We start from the raw sequence: 17,403 nt of genomic DNA, 5'->3' as shown, positions 1-17,403 counted from the left end.
ATTCATGTGTTGTCATATAAATTTGCAAAGTTTCAACTTGATCCGAGAATGGGAAGTGGGAGAAATAACGTGTAAAGGATTACTTCAAAGTACACTCATTTTGATTTAAGATATTAATAAAATGTAAATTTCAGAGCAAAAGACGCATGTAAGAAAAAAGTCAAAAGGAGGGAAACAGACACTAATTGTTGTAAATGGAAGTATCCTGTGACTGCGAGGGAACAACTTACACCTGTCGATAGCCCGTCACCACCTGCAGCTACTGGAGTCGGATGTCCAGTGGCTGCAGATGTAGCCGGACTATTGAAGGGTATAAGAATTATCCTTCGCAGACATAGGATCCGATTTAAAACTTTTTTTGGTTTAATTTTTTTATTCCTAATACAAACATTAGATGCAGTTTCCCGTACTACTTAAAAGTGAAACTGAATTTTATAGTAGCAGGTACACAAATGTCAGTAAACTTGGTAAACAAATATATGCATAAAAATTTATCCTTTTATTTTGTATTTTAACAGTATTTTTAGTGACTTATTTTCTGAAAAGTAAGCCAATACTCTTAAACTGTTCGATTTTAAAAGAAAATTAGAATATATGTAAAACTAAAGCTATATGTGTTTTAAACAATATGTAAAACTAAAAAAAGCTATTGAAATAACTACTTTCCCTTTTTTAAAGTAAGCAAAATAAAAGGATAGGCTAAAAATAATATAGTTAACCAGGTCAACCTTTGACTAGCTGTAAGCGATAAGTCATCAAGTTATGTTTCTCTGCGCGATAACACTAAATTAGACCAAGAACACTAAACTAAGCCTAGGATGAAAGTTATCTTTTAAATTTTCTTGAAATTCTCAAAATAGTTTAGTTCGTATGAAAAAAAAAAATTCTACCCATGTAACGGATTAAATGAAGATCAAGGTTTGCAACGGGATTGGCAGAAATGCAGTGAGGCCTCACCACGGGCAATATCCGGCACTTGACGCGTTTCTGTTCGGACACTTTAAATCTTCTGACCACAATAGGCTACATCATAAAGTCGCAAAGGTCCAGTTCCATTGAACTGGAATTTTAACAAAGCCTTATATCAACATGAATCGATATAAAAAATATTAACCAATTAGTTAATTAATTATCGCTAATTTATGATTTTCTTTGGTATCGAAAAAAGGAAATAAATGTTACTTGTCGAAAGATGTGGCTGTATCTGTGCAATCATTTCCCTTATTACGTTTTATACACCTTTTTAAAATCCCACTTCTCTTTCTCGGATCAAGTTGAAATTTTGCACAATTATTCATAGTTAATGAAAACACAAATCAATACAAATATCATTAACTAATTAGTTAATCAATTAATGGTCATTAATTAATTTTGTTTTATATATTAAAAGTTAACCCTTAGAAATGGAAAAGTGGTTTGAGTGCTGGGACAAGTCCCAAAAAGCCCGTGGAGTCTGGGAGCGCATGAGGCGCCCTGACCGCACTTCCCCGTGGTGGAGGCTGTCCAGGCCTGAGCAAGCTATTATAGCACAGTGCAGGACATGCCACTGTCCTGTTGGCTCATATTTCTCGCGGCTATGGCCAAATTTTAATTCACGGTGCCCCCGCTGCGGGGAAGAAGAGGAAACCGTGCCTCATATTCTGTTTGACTGCTACAGACTTGCTGATCTCCATCTCGACAGGTCTGGGAAACCCAAAATTCTCGACCTGTATGGCGACATTTATGCACTACGCAAGACAGCAGGGTTTCTGTCCAGGGCTTTTGCAAGAGAGGATTTGAGCCTCTCAAGCCCTCACTCTAATGGAGTTTGATGATGATGATGATGAACCCTGCAGTATCGAGATATACGGAAGTGATTTTGCGGTTCTTCCTCTTAGAAAAGCTTTAAAAGATAGTAAACATTTTTACTTGTCTTTCTTGTCCTCAAAACGCATGCAGAAAATGTCAGCTATATGCACTGGCGGATCCAGAATTTTGGAGTGGGGGGGGGGCGATTTTTTTCCAAACCCTAACCCTAACGCCCAGTAAACCCTAACCCTATGCATAAACGTGCGTACAGCATATATATATATATATATATATTCGTTATATGAGGATAAAATAAGACTGTTTCTCGATATTCGGCGAAAAAAAAACAGGAAAAAAAAACAGTCATGTTGAGGCCTTTCTCTTGCACGCTTGGGGGTCTGGGAAAGCGCTGTAAGTTTCCTCAGTGGGGTTCGGGGCGAAGCCCCGACAATCAAAAGCGCTTTCTTGCATTTTTCACTGCAGAAACGCTTTCTCCTGACACCTACAGCTCATTATTTATGAGTGGGGTTCGGGGCGAAGCCCCGACTCCCAAAGCGTTTTCTTGCATTCTTCACTGCAGAAACGCATTCTCCTGACATCTACAGCTTATTATTCATCAGTGAGGTTCGGGGCGAAGCCTCAACGCTAAAAGCGTTTTTTTGGCATTCTTCACTGCAGTAACGCATTCTCCTGACCTACAGCTCATTATTCATTCTATTATAAAGGGCCTTTTGAATAATATGGAAAAATATTCAAATATTCTAATATGAATTTATAGTCCCTTAATACATTGCAAATACAACCGATTTGTTCTTTGAAAAGATAAGATACCCAACATATTTAGATTAAGGCTTTGAGGATCGCCGCCGAAAAAAAAAATATTCGATTAATAATATTCAATAAAATGTAAGCATAAATTGTGAGTTATAGTCCTAAATTTATTTAACTAGAAAAATATGAGATAGAGTAAAGGTTGGAAAAAGTCGACTAGGAAAAGATTATCTGGCTTTTGAACTCATCTCAACCGTGACTGTTATATTGAAAAATTTCGTTTGAATTATAACTTTTCCAAAGCAAAGTCTTTCTTAAAATAGTTATGATAAACTCATATGAAATTACACAAACTCTGTCTGGAAAGGGGAAGGGCGGTAAAATGAAAACGATTAATTCTCACTCCTTTTTATAATTTCTGCTAATGATTGCATTTTGCACTAAAGAATAGGGGTTGGGCGACTCGATATAAGAATTTACTTATAGCATATATAAATTATATTAGTGACAGATTTTTTTTTTATTTTGTAATTTCTTACTATAATACAAAAACGAAAAAGTATTGGTTTGTCCGATGGGGGTGAAGGTGATTGCATGTATCGCACTTCCACCTATTTATATTATATAGATATTCGACTAATTTTGTTCACATACTATGATTTCTTCATAAAAGTAGGACCGCCCCCCCCCACTCAAAGGGTTTAGATGGGAAGGGCAGTAGAGGTATTCGCTCCTCCCCTTCCAATCGGCCAAAGATGAACGACATAATATAAAGACCTGTTACAATACCAATAAAAAGTTTTAATCATATAGATATTTAATTGATTCTGTTAGCAAGCTGTGATTTCTACAAATAAATAGGACCGCCCCCCCCACTCGAAAGTTTATGGTTGGGGGGGGGGGCGGATTGATGCCATCGCCCCCTCCCGACCCTACCAAATCGGCCAAATTACTAGAAGGGGGGGGGGCGAAATAATCTAAAAATAGGTTGAAATATAAATAATTAGTATATATTATTAACATAAGTAATAAATTCGTATACAAATTGTGTGAATTCTATACAAAATTCGTCCGCCCCCCCCCCTTCGGGGGGGGGGGTCGGCCGAGTGGGGGGGGGGGGCGATCGCCCCTACCGCCCCCCCCCTGGATCCGCCAGTGGCTATATGTCACCATGTTGGCTATCACTGTCTTAAAGTGTTAGACCTAGTTATCGCTCGAGTTGGACGTGATTGATAAAACAGTCGTTATAGAAACCTTTACATGAGCTGCCCGAGAGAACGCCTGAAAGGGGAGCTAAATAGAAGTTTTAAGTGTAAGGGCAAGCAACTACAGATTACTTTTGAGAAGAAGGGAGGTCTCATTGTATAATGAATTGAAACTCATTTCTGTTTTCGTTTATATTGTAGGCGTGTGCAATATGTGTACATTGACTGTGGGCCCCACTGTGGGATATGTAACATTAACCGTTTGCAGGAAGTAACATGGCTTGGCAAAGGGAGAGAATCACGCCTTTGTGAGTTTTCATACTGCACATATAATTGTTAAAAAGCCCCGTCTTATTATTTTTTTTTTTATGTTTTGACATATTGAAATGTCAGAGCGAATAGCACAGCAAGGAAACAAAAAAAAATTTTAAATCAAAATATACACTGGAACAAAGACATATTTGACAATGTCATGACATATATGAGACTGTAGTATGGACTATATTTAGATATATTTTCGTATAACCTATTTTGTGACTCTAAATTCGAACAATGGTCGCAACAATAAACACACAGAGAGAAACCAAACAAACAAACAAAAAAAGACAAACAATACACCAGCGTAACTCATTTCTTTCCTGTATATCGGATTTACAAACTCAAACAGATAAATTAACTTAAGCCTATTTTGTGTTCATTGTTTGTCCATTTTTTTTTTGTTTTGTTTTGTAGCTGATGAAGGTCTCGTGGCCCAAACGTCCTTTGTTTTACTTGGTCCCTGCAGGGCTACATATATGCATGTATATTGTATTTTCTAAACAAATTCCAAATGGAATGCTAAAAACTGTAATACATGTGATAAAACCAACGTATTTATCATTTGAATATAAAAGAATTACAATTCTATATACTTACACGGTAATATTCAATATGTAGGCTTATGTTCAGGAATGGCAGGATGAAATTTTTACATTTTTAGAAAAAAAAGTTATAATACCCGTAGGACCGAAGACCCTAGGGACTCAGTTTACCAGGGAAAACTAAAGGACGTTTACTTGGAGGCATACATAAATGTAGTCTATGACCTGGTGAATAGATTCTTGCTATAATTTAAACAATTCTTGTTATAGTTTTAAAAGATTCTCTCTATAGTTTTAAAAGATTCCTGTTATAGTTTTAAAAGATCCCTGTTATAGTTTTAAAAGATTCCCGTTTTAGTTTTAAAAGATTCTTGTTATAGTTTTAAAAGATTCTTGTTATAGTTTTAAAAGATTCTTGTTATAGTTTTAAAAGATTCTTATTATAGTTTTAAAAGATTCCCTCTATAGTTTTAAAAGATTCCCTCTATAGTTTTAAAAGATTCTTATTATAGTTTTAAAAAATTCCTTCTATAGTTTTAAAAGATTCTCTCTATAGTTTTAAAAGATTATTGCTATAGTTTTAAAAGATTCTTATTATAGTTTTAAAAGATTCTTATTATAGTTTTAAAAGATTCCCTCTATAGTTTTAAAAGATTCTTATTATAGTTTTAAAAGATTCCCTCTATAGTTTTAAAAGATTCTCTCTATAGTTTTAAAAGATTATTGACATAGTTTTAAAAGATTCTTGTTATAGTTTTAAAAGATTCTTATTATAGTTTTAAAAGATTCCCTCTATAGTTTTAAAAGATTCTTATTATAGTTTTAAAAGATTCCCTATAGAATCCCTATAGATTCCCTATAGTTTTAAAAGATTCTCTCTATAGTTTTAAAAGATTATTGACATAGTTTTAAAAGATTCTTGTTATAGTTTTAAAAGATTCTTGTTATAGTTTAAGTTTTATGTGAACAACGAAAAGAGCACCACATGTTAGCAATATCCTGTATTGAACACCCCTAAAGTAGATGCAACCAAGGATATTTAAGAATGCCTACCCCTACCTCCCCCCGTCCCCCCAAAAAAAATACAGTAATGGGATACGATTTATACATCTTAGGAAATACCAAGAAATTTTCTCGCACGAAAATGATAACTCTTAACTCTGCATCTGTAAGGTTTTAGACTATATCCAGATTAAACATAATATAACAAATAATATAAATACAACTATAACATGTGTATTTAGTAGTCGTCATGAGTTTATAATTGTTTATTTATAGTTTGTGATTTATTCCAACACGCCTCGCTTTATAGTTCGTATTTATGTCTACATGCTTCGCTGTGGTAGGCTATATCTAGTCATTTCTTCACTTATTGCTATACACCATTATCTTGAAGTTTTTTTCCTTCTGCTGTTGCTTGATCTGGCTGTAAACATTACAGCATTTAATTGATAGGTAGGAAGTTGGATAGAAAGCGGCAGCACTGTCTAGCAGGTCATCCGGAACGCGTTGCCAGTCACAGGTAATGAGGTTTTTAAGAACAAACGAAACTGTAAGCAGTTCAAAATTATTAGATTTCTAACACAGCGATTCCATGTTTTTATGTCGCCCTTTACCAATTCCATTTTTGATCATTTCGCAAGGGAGAAGATTATCGTGGTGTATCTGAAAGTGAAAGTTAAAAAGTTCCCCTTACAGACCTCGTGGTCTATGGGGCAGATGACGTAAAGGTCATCTGTTTCTTTGGCCTACAGTTTACGAGGGTGTCATGTGGGCAGCACAACGATCAACCGCATTTACTCTTCCCCAACTAATGTCATGTACCCCTAAGAGCTGGGTGGACTCAGAGGCACCTAAAGATCCCGAAATTAAATTAAAAACCCGGGACCCTCGGTTCGGAACCCAAACGCTGTAACGCTCAGCCACCGCGCCTCCGAGAGAGAGAGGGGGTAAATTTGGGAGTGGAAAATCCTGGAAAGGAATCTAAGAATGTGGTATATAGGAGTAGAGTATCTGACAAAGAAATTTAGCAATGACGTTTCTGGGAAAAGAGGACCTGGGAAAGGAAATTAGGAATGTGGTATCTGGGAAATGAATCTTACAATGGGAATCTGGGGGAAGAGTATCTGGGAAATGAATCTTACAATGGGAATCTGGGGGAAGAGTATCTGTGAAATGAATCTTACAATGGGAATCTGGGGGAAGAGTATCTAGGAAATGAATCTTACAATGGGAATCTGGGGGAAGAGTATCTGGGAAAATAGTCTGGGATTGACGTATCTTGAAGTAGACTCTCTAGAAAGGAACCTGGGAGTAGACTCTAGGAAGGGAACCTGGGAGTAGACTCTCTAGGAAGGGAACCTGAGAGTAGACTCTCTAGAAAGGGAACCTGGGAGTAGACTCTCTAGAAAGGGAACCTGAGAGTAGACTCTCTAGGAAGGGAACCTGGGAGTAGACTCTAAGAAGGGAACATGGGAGTAGACTCTCTAGGAAGGGAACCTGGGAGTAGACTCTCTAAAAAGGGAACCTGGGAGTAGACTCTCTTGAAAGGGAACCTGAGAGTAGACTCTCTAGGAATGGAACCTGGAAGTAGAATCTCTAGAAAGGGAACCTGGGAGTAGACTCTCTGGGAAGGGAACCTGGGAGTAGACTCTCTAGGAAGGGAACCTGGGAGTAGACTCTATAGGAAGGGAACCTGAGAGTAGACTCTCTAGGAAGGGAACCTGGGAGTAGACTCTCTAGGGAGGGAACCTGGGAGTAGACTCTCTGGGAAGAGAAACTGGGAATAGCTGGAGAAAAGAATGTTGAAATGGCGTAGCTGCGAGTAGAGCATCTGAGAAAGGAATCTGGAAAAGATGTATCTGGGAGAAGCATCCAGGAGTTGTATTTTGAGGGACATATATCACATTGAAATATAAGAAATATTTTGCACTCGATTCTTGTGCGTATGTTTTTATTTTGTATCACAACGTCAGTCTGCCTCTAGGTTTCAGATTAGAATGTGTCTATTATGAACTATAGATTTGTTGATTGAAAAGTATAAAATATGAATCAATAATAAGTTACATTATTTTATCTTATCTTATCTTATCTTATATAATACAGACGTTACTTCAAAAAAGAAGATGATTACGTCATACGCGTCATGCATTTAGTCATGCATATTAACCATTGACTTAAATTCTACCAAGTCACTGGTTTTCCTGGCAAGCTCAGGCAACCCATTCCATGCTCTAATAGCACTAGGGAAGAAGGAGTATTTGTACAAATTTGTCCTAGCATATGGGACGTGTGGTGGTTGAATTACTTCCATAGCTCGTCCTAACATGTAGGTCTTGGCATTAGGATATAAACTAGATATGAAACAGTTGACATTGATATCATCAGCCCCATACATCGCAAGGTTATAAGGGGGTGTACTTTCTTTTTTTTTTTTGTTTTCTAGATATGCACAAGCAGAATATAAAAAAAAATATTTAAAAATAAACCTTATCTAAGTGAAAGAACTCCGTACTTACAACCATATATATCTCAATAATGTATAAGTTATTTCCCTTATTCGATATCAAATATAATTCATTACCAATAAATAATCGACTAATTGTTGAATATTATTAATGATTCAAGTTTTGTTTTGTAGAATTAATAATTGATTAAAGTTTAAAGTTGAACCAAGAATGGGTGTGGGAGAAATAACGTGTTCAATTATTTAAGAGGACGATACCCCACATATTTAGCCGTATCTGTGAATACTGAAGGATTAAGGTCCCTTGTTGGCATCAAACAAAAATAATTAATCACCAGAAATTGATTCATTAAGTGGTTAATTTTTAATTAATTCATGTCTTGTCTACGCCAATGAATAATTGTGCAAAAGTTTCGACTTGCTCCGAGAATGGGTGTGAGAGAAATAACGTGTACACATTTTTTACCAGACGGACAGACAGACAGACAGACAGACAGACTGAGTTAGTTCATATTAAGTTTTGAATTTAAAAAAAAGGGTGGAGACTTTATAAAGGATGAGGAAATCTAAAGGGTGGGAACATTATACATGAAGTGTCTTTGAGATATTCCCTTGCCACTCTCTATGTTTACGGAAGACAACACTAAAAATTAAACTATGTGATCTCTTGAATTCTGCTAATAAGTACTTTGGTTCTATTTTTTTCTTTGAAACCTGAACTGATACGCTTCGGTTCATCTGACGTCTTACACATGACGACGCTGGATATCCAGAATTCTAGGCCAAAACTGTCAACTTACAATTTTTTTTAATGAGAATAAAGGGGTAGACGAGAATCTACCTACCAAACATTTATAGGAATAAAGTTTGCAGTCGTTTCAATTCTAATACATTGTCAGTAAAGGCAAAACATGGTTTTCAATAGTGGATTTTTTCGTATTTGTAGATTTACAGCATATGTACTCATGCTGACCTTATTTGTGGACACTTTGACTGGAATTTCTGGTATTTACTTTAAGTTTTTGTGTTTATCTATGAACATGTCGGTTTGAATGGAAATACATAGGTACATATGCTACTAACATTTTATCATCTTTGTAACTTCAAAAAAAAATTGCAACAAAAATTGGCCTGAAATTGTATAAATACTTACTTATGAATACTTACTTATATTTTGACTAGGTCTGTATCTTAATTTAGTATTGGCGGAGTGCTAACTATATGAATTATAAGTATTGTATAATTAAATGTCTTTAATGATTATGGTTAACGACTTCTTGATTAAAAAAATATGTAATACCTATTGTGCAGCTAATTACACTAAGTAACATTAAATCAGATATTTTAAAACTCAAAATGTGTGACGGCACACTTCTCATACCACAAGCTTGTACACATTAAACTCTTGCTTTCCTAGTGCCATCAGGGGCATAGGACGAGTTGCTTGAATCAGCCAGGAAAACCAAAGAATTAACAGAATTGAAGTCACTAATTAATATGCAAAACTAGATTAACTTAACTTTTTCGAAGACTATATATTGGGATACAGTACAGGCATGAAGAAAGGAACGGAAAGAATTATTTGTTATCTATCTTCAACTATCTTACATTCCTCTGCACCATTGCTTTGTACTACCATGGCTTGTTCTCTCCTGGGACTACCTTTCAGTTTAGTGACATGTAATTTCTTTATTGCTCCATTCATTTCAACTCTATATGTTGCGTTTCTTATTTACTCTTTGATCTTATCTTATATAATACAGACGTTACTTGGACCCTTGACAAATATAGTAATAACTTATTAACTTGTACAAAACTCAACTGCTTTATAATAACTCTATAGTGACTACCGTCAATGACTGTCCCTTACTGACTGCTCTTACTGACTGCTATCAAGTAACAGCTATCTTAAGGTTATAAAGTGTTTACCTACATATCCATAGGTTGCTACATACATCTCAAAGTTGTTGCCATATAGTAGATGCAGAATGGCAACAACTTTGAGGTGGTGACAGTTAATAACTCAAGTAGTCTCTGTAAATTAATATTAACAAATATTTAAATGTATTTCCAGTAACTTTGGATGTATCAAGTGAAGACTTCAATGATTTACCAGAATCCCTGACCGTGACAATTGAAGTCACACAGAATGTACCAGTGAGACTTCAGCTACAACGTATCTCTGATATCAACTCCAATCTTCCAATCTATTTGGTTAGCAAAGATTCTAATGGAAACATTCAGAAACTGAGACAAGAACCAAGTGATTTAAAGGTAGACAACTCGTTGACAAACATGAAGAAATATTTAGCCCCTGATTTCTAATGTTTGTAAAATGTTTGTTGTAAAATGTTTTACATGTTTCGGATGTTCCTTCAGAGTTGAAGATAATTACTTCCTAGTCCAAACCTCCCGCAGGACGACGGGGGATGGGAGCGGGCAGGGTTTGAACCCGGGACCATCGATAAATCTGAACGACAGTCCAGCGCGCAAACCGCACGACCAGGCAACCATGTGAACAGTTATTTTAAAACATGGTTATTAAACTTATAACAAATATAAGGACGATCGTATTATTCTGCAATGTGCAGGTTTCCTTTATAAGATTTTTAGGATGTACACATAGGGAGATGCATTGGGCACAATGTTAGAAACAGGTTTGCTATTTTTGGGTCTTATGCTGGACAGCACAAATTGGAGACATCAGGCCTTATTGTAAGTACCAGAGTATGGCATCATGATGCTAAATTGTAGATTATGGTGCATAATGCTTAGTAGCAGAATATAGAGTCATTATGCTAGGTAGCAGAGTATGTGCATAAGGTAGGTAGCAGAGTATGGGGTATTATGTTGGGTAGCAGAGTATAGAGGCATTAGGCTAGGTAGCAGTAGTAAAGATTGAAAGAGTTGGGTAATTAGCGGAATAGTAAAGAACGGGGCAGTGGGCAGCATGTTTGGAAGCTGATATTGGAATCATTGACCCTGACACTAGGTAGCAAAGATGAAACTTATTGGGCACTACGCTGGATAATAAAAATAAGGGCACTGATCATAAACCTGGACATCTTTGATTGGAGAATTTGGCCGGTAGAGATTGAATGCTATGGGCAGTGGCGTAGCTAAAGGGGGGGGGGGAGGAGGGGGATAATTAAAAAAAACCCGTTTTTTTACATTGAAATTAAATATTAAGCAAAATGCAAGGGTCCCCAAAGAGGTCAAGCCTCCCCCCCGGGTCCCCAAACGATGGAAAATTCCTAGCTACGCCCCTGGCTCTGGGCATTGTTGCTAAATATTAATATTTCCTCTACATTGCCAAAAATAATAGGTGAGTCAATATCCACAGCTGAGGGTTGAGATTCGGGGTTAAAATGTAGACTATGTATCTTCCAAATTGTGATCATTCATATCTGAATCTGCTTATTAACCAAAATAAAGAAAATCTTTTGGACACTTTCTAGATCTAAAATCCTAAAGGTCCTAAAACGTTTTAATATTGATTCTGAACGAGCTAGAAATAAATTCCTTGTTGTGAACATCAAGTAAACCAATGAATAGAATGATTGAAGAATTAATTGTTATTATTGCATTTAATAGACATATACTTAACGTTCCTTTGTCTAGACTGTCGGTTACTACCAAGATGTCAACATGCAAGCCAATATAAAGATCACGTTAACAGAGGGAGATAAGAAACAAGCCACTTTAGTAAGTGCCAAATTTTGACTCCGTTAGCTCAAACTCTATGGCCACATCACAAGGTCCTCAGGGCTCGCAAAGACTTTCCTTCATGTAACATAACCAGGAAGAAGAAGAGAAAGCAACGGGAAGACAATATCAAAGAATGGCCTGGCCTGTCGATAGATGAAATTCTATCCAAGGCAAAGGACAGAGAGGATTGGAGATAGACGGTTGACAGATCGTGTGTGGTGCCCCAACGGTCCAACGGTCTAAGGGATATGGTAAGGTGAAGGTTGTCTCGGTGTGAACTGAACTGGATAAAACTTTACAGCAATAGCCAAGTTAAAGTTATTAATACTATGATAGATCAAAGAGAAAGAGAGAGAGAGAGAGAGAGAAAGAAAGACAGAAGAGAGAGAGAGAGAGAGTGAGAGAGATGGCCAAGAAAGAAAAGAGACAAAGACAACAGAAAAAGGTCTCGTTCAGTCCCATAACTCTAACAAAAAACATAAAAATAATAATTCTTTTTTAAAACAAAGCTTATCCAAGGGAAGGAGCCGCTAAGTACTGTCCCTTTTCTGAAAATTACTGGCTTTGTCTTCCTTTCTGCTATATAAAACAAAATTAATTAGTACTTAATGATTGGGTAATTGGTTAATTTTTGGATAGATTCGTATATTGTTATCGACTATAAATAATTATGCAAAATTTTAACTTTCTCCGAGAATGGGAAGTGGGAGAAAAAACGTTGTCTAAACAAATAATATATAAAGTTGCATTTATTCCCCCTTTTTTTTCAAAATCAAACAACATAATTAATCACCAACAATTAATTAACTAATTGTTGTTTTTTTTTTCGGTTGTTTCATCTTGTCGGGTTTAATAGATAATTGTGCTAAGTTTTAGCTTGATCCGAGATGGGGAAATGGGAGAAAAAAAACATGTTCAGATTTTCTACAAGACAGACGGACGGACAGACAGACACAGGGAATTGGTATAAGCTTTGTAAAAAAATATATTAGAATGTACGTAAAATGTAATAATTTTAAAACTGTATTTTTTTTTACCTCCAAGGAAGGTGAGTTCCGGTATCAAGGGAAAGTGTATTCCATCAAGCCATCCAGCAGAGCAAAGAGAGACACAGGAGACACAGTCTATGACGTGCACGAGAAGCAAACACAAAGACACTTTGGACACAAGGATTACATTCCATTGGCTGGTAAGCTCTTTAATGTTGTATTCGCATTTTAAATTAATCATATAAGAAATATTGCGAACTGAAAATGAAACGCATGGAGGAAAAGTATTATTAGAAATTCGCAATTTAATATATTATCAAGTACAAACTTTAGGAAACTGGGTAAGAAAACCTAATGAAAAAAATGTAAAATACAAAAACAAAGTTTAATAAAATACTCAGAAAGACACAAAGATAAAGGCACATTCCTCGTCCCAAATGCTAGGACAAATTTGTACAAATACTCCTTCTTCCCTAGTGCTATTAGAGCATGGAATGGGTTGCCTGAGCTAGCCAGGAAAACCCGTGACTTGGCAGAATTTAAGTCATTGGTTAATATGCATGACTAAATGCATGACGCGTAGGACGTAATCATCTTCTTTTTTGAAGTAACGTCTGTATTATATAAGATAAGATAAAGGTAGAAAATGTAAAAGACAATGTAAGATTTCCTTTGTAATGAGACAACTCTACTAGAATACCAGTATCACGGCTTTATTAAACAAGATGAACAGTAGACAGTGGACGACCACATACACGTTTCAGATAACATTACGTACTATGAACAAACACACACAATGGACATGACTTTACGTACTATGAACAAACACACACAATGGGCATGACCTTCTGACACGGGCACATGCAGAAAATAAACAACTTAGTTACACTACACCCTTTCAGTCCTTGCGATCTATGGGGCAGATGATGTAAAGGTCAACTGTCTCTATGGCCAACGGTTAACGAGGGTGTCATGTGACCAGCACAACGACCAACCACCTTTTCTTTCCCAACTAAAGTCAGGTACCCATTAGAGTTGGTGGACTTCTTAAAATTCCGGGGGGGGGGGCGGACGAATTTTAGTATAGAATTCACACAATTTGTATACGAATTCATTACTGATGTTAATAATATATACTAATTATTTATATTTCAACCTATTTTTAGATTATTTTGCCCCCCCCCCTCTAGTATGTTGGCCGATTTAGTGGGGTCGGGAGGGGGCGATGGTATTAATCCCGCCCCCCCCCCATAAACTTTCGAGTGGGGGGGGCGGTCCAATTTCTTTGTAGAAATCACAGCTTGCTAACAGAATCAATTAAAAATCTATGTGATTAAAACTTGTTATTGATATTTTAACTGATCTTTGTATTATGTCGATCCCTGTTTGCCAATTTATCTCTACTGCCCTTCCCACCTAAACCTTTTGAGGGGGCGGCGGTCCTACTTTAATGGAGAAATCATAGTTTGTGAAAAAAAGTAGTTGAATTAATATATAGATTTATATTATGTCGCTCGCCTTCTAGTATCTTGGCCGTTTCGGTGAGGTTGGGGGGGGGGGGGGCGATTGCATGTACTGCCCTCCCCACTCTAGCCCTCTGAGTGGGGGGAGGGCGGTCTTATTTTTATGGAGAATCATAGTTTGTGAACAAAATTAGTTGAATATCTATATAATACAAACTACGTATTGATATGTGAACCCATTGTATATTATGTCGTACCACACTCTAATCTCAAATTTATCATTAGTAAAATTTAAATGAAAAAGGGTTGTACCAGGTGGGAGGGGCCATTCATGCAATCGCCATTCCCCCATCGGACAAACCAATACTTTTTCTTTTTGTATTACAGTTAAGAAATTACAAAACAAAATATCTGTCACTAATATAATTTATATATACTATAAATTAAATTCTTATATCGAGTCGCCCCACCCCTATTCTTTAATGCCAAATGCAATCTTTAGCAGAAATTATTAAAGGAGCGAGGATTAATCGTTTTCACTCTACCGCCCCTCCCATTTCCAGACAGAGTTTATGTAATTTCACATGAAGTTATCATAAGTATTTTATGAAAGACTTTGCATTCGAAAAGTTAGAATTCAAACGAATTTTTTCAGTATAAGAGTCACGATTGAGATGAGTTTTAAACCCAAATCGTTTTTTCATAGTCGCCTTTTTCTAACCTTTACTCAATCTGATATTTTTTTAGTTAAATAAATTTGGGACTATAACTCACAATTTATACTTTAATTTTATTGAATATTATTTATCGAATAATTGTTTTCGGCGGAGATCCTCAAAACCAAAATCTAAATATGTGGGGTATCTTATCTTTTCAAGGAACAAATTGGATTTTTTGCAATGTATTAAGGGCCTAAAAATTCATATTTTTCAAGTACAACATTATTCAAAATGTCCTTATTTAATAGTATGAATAATGAGCTTTAGGTCAGGAGAATACGTTTTTCTGTGAAGTATGCAAGAAAACACTTTTGGCGGCGGGGCGAACCGAACTCCATTGATAAATAATGAGCTGTAGATGTCAGGAGAATGCGTTACTGCAATGAAGAATACAACAAAACGCTTTTGGCGGCGGGGCTTCGCCCTGAACTCCATTGATGAATAATTAGCTGTAGCTGTCAGGAGAATGCGTTTCTACATTGAAGAATGCAAGAAAACGCTTTTGGCGGCGGGGCTTCGCCCCGAAACCCATTGATGAATAATGTGCTGTAAATGTCAGGAGAATACGTTTCTGCAGTGAAAAATGCAAGAAAACGCTTTTGTCGTCGGGGCTTCGCCCCGAACCCCACTTGGAAACCTTATAGCGCCCCCCCCCCCACTCAAAAGTTCTGGATCCGCTAGTGTCTTCACCGGACTCAAACCCGGGGCTCTCGGCTCGGAAGCCAAGCGCCTAACCCTAACCCCGATTAAAAAAAGGAGATAAATAAATCTGATTCAGGAAAGTACAGACCAGTATCATTCACCAGCATCACATGTAAAATATGTATATATGTAGTATAGATGATATATTATTAGCCTTCTCTATGGCAATCGGCAAAGTGTACCACCATAGATAGTTAATATGATACGTGGGTACTTCTGGTCCATTACATCAATGGATTCAGAGTTATCTGTTAGGGAGAGAAGAAACTGTAATAATAAATGGCTCCAAATCAACACCAGTAACATTAAACTCAGGTATATTTCAAGCAGGGCGGACTGGGTATCAAAATTGACTGGGATTTTGAATTTCGTAATTTTGAGGGCTCCCCTGACTCCACCCAACTTAAATAATCAGTACCTAACTTTAGCTGGGGAAAGTAAAGGCGGTTGGTCGTTGTTCTGGCCACATGACATTCTGCTCGCTAACTGTTGGCCAAAGAAACAGATGACCTTAACATCACCTGCCCTATAGATCGCAAAGTCTGAAAGGGGGGTAATTAACTAGAATCGATTTCACTGACAGCAGTCCGGCTTAGGATAATTGGAAGCCCCTAGGCGAAGTGAATTTGGTGGCCCCAAATGAAATAGAAAATAAACAGCCAACTACTAAAATTACGCAATTAATTAAAAACCTGGCACACGCCAACAACTACACTGAGGACAAGTTTCGCTATTTCTTCTCTAAAAAAATATATTCTATGCGAGGCCCCCGGCAATTAAAGGCCCTAGGCAGCTGCCTAGTTTGCCTATGCCTAAAGCCGACCATGGTGACGGGCACGTCATTCTTCTAAGTTGTTTAGGGGCATTAATGTCAATGAAAGAGGCCCTCTTTGCCCTCTCACACCTTATACCTCTCTTTTGTTATCTCTCTATTTACTCTCGCACTCTCTCTCTGATTTTTTCCAACTATTTTGACATGGTGTATAGACTCTGTGCACTGTATAGAGTCTAGACTGTGACTCATCCATAGCGACATAGTGCACTGTATAGAGTCTAGACTGTGACTCATCCATAGCGACATAGTGCACGACTTATTTTAACATTAAGAATGTGTTCTGTGATTGAGACCTGCCTACGTTGCAGTTGTCACATTGAGAACGACAGAACAGCACTGGGACATGTTGAATAGTTGCGTCAATCGTTGGCATGTCCCACTTGTTTACCCTCTGGCCACTTCAATCCTTTTTATTCCACTTTTATTCATAGTCGCATTCATTCAACCCCCCCCCCCCTCCTTTACGTCACATCATTATGCAGACGATCCAAAGTCTTTATAAAATCAATGAAATTATACATATAGGCTATATACAGTGGCGTAGCTAGGGTATTTGATGCCCTGTGCGGGAGCTCCTCATGATGCCCTCAAAAAAAACAACTTAACAGCAAAACAAAGACTCCCCACCCCCAGAAAATAACTATTGTTAATTCGCAAAAAAAAATTAATCTAACAAAGACAAAAAATTAATCTCACAAAGACAAAAAATTAATCTAACAAAGACAAAAAATTAATCTAACAAAGACAAAAAATTAATCTAACAAAGACAAAAAAATTTATCTAACAAAGACAAAAAAATTTATCTAACAAAGACAAAAATGTTTTCAATGAATTCTACGTGTTTAATTTGCTGGCGAAATCAATTGTTTCCCCGAAATTCGTGGATAATTAATTGAA

The 17,403-nt window shown here is 36.8% G+C and overlaps 1 protein-coding gene across 1 annotated transcript in view; it reads left to right on the top strand.

Annotated features, from left to right (window-relative positions):
* Window positions 1-8,798: 8,798 nt before the first annotated feature.
* LOC106064261 (A disintegrin and metalloproteinase with thrombospondin motifs 6-like) overlaps window positions 8,799-17,403 on the top strand; it is a 37,203-nt gene continuing 28,598 nt past the window's right edge. The window contains exons 1-4 of the mRNA XM_056006550.1: window positions 8,799-9,095; window positions 10,165-10,364; window positions 11,712-11,795; window positions 12,843-12,987. Of these exons, the coding sequence (XP_055862525.1) occupies window positions 9,002-9,095; window positions 10,165-10,364; window positions 11,712-11,795; window positions 12,843-12,987 (523 nt within the window). The 5' untranslated portion in view covers window positions 8,799-9,001. The remainder of the gene's footprint in view (window positions 9,096-10,164; window positions 10,365-11,711; window positions 11,796-12,842; window positions 12,988-17,403) is intronic.

This window comes from Biomphalaria glabrata, chromosome 12, assembly GCF_947242115.1.
Source record: "Biomphalaria glabrata chromosome 12, xgBioGlab47.1, whole genome shotgun sequence".
Taxonomy (NCBI): domain Eukaryota; kingdom Metazoa; phylum Mollusca; class Gastropoda; family Planorbidae; genus Biomphalaria; species Biomphalaria glabrata.
This window is presented reverse-complemented; position numbering and strand designations above follow the sequence as displayed.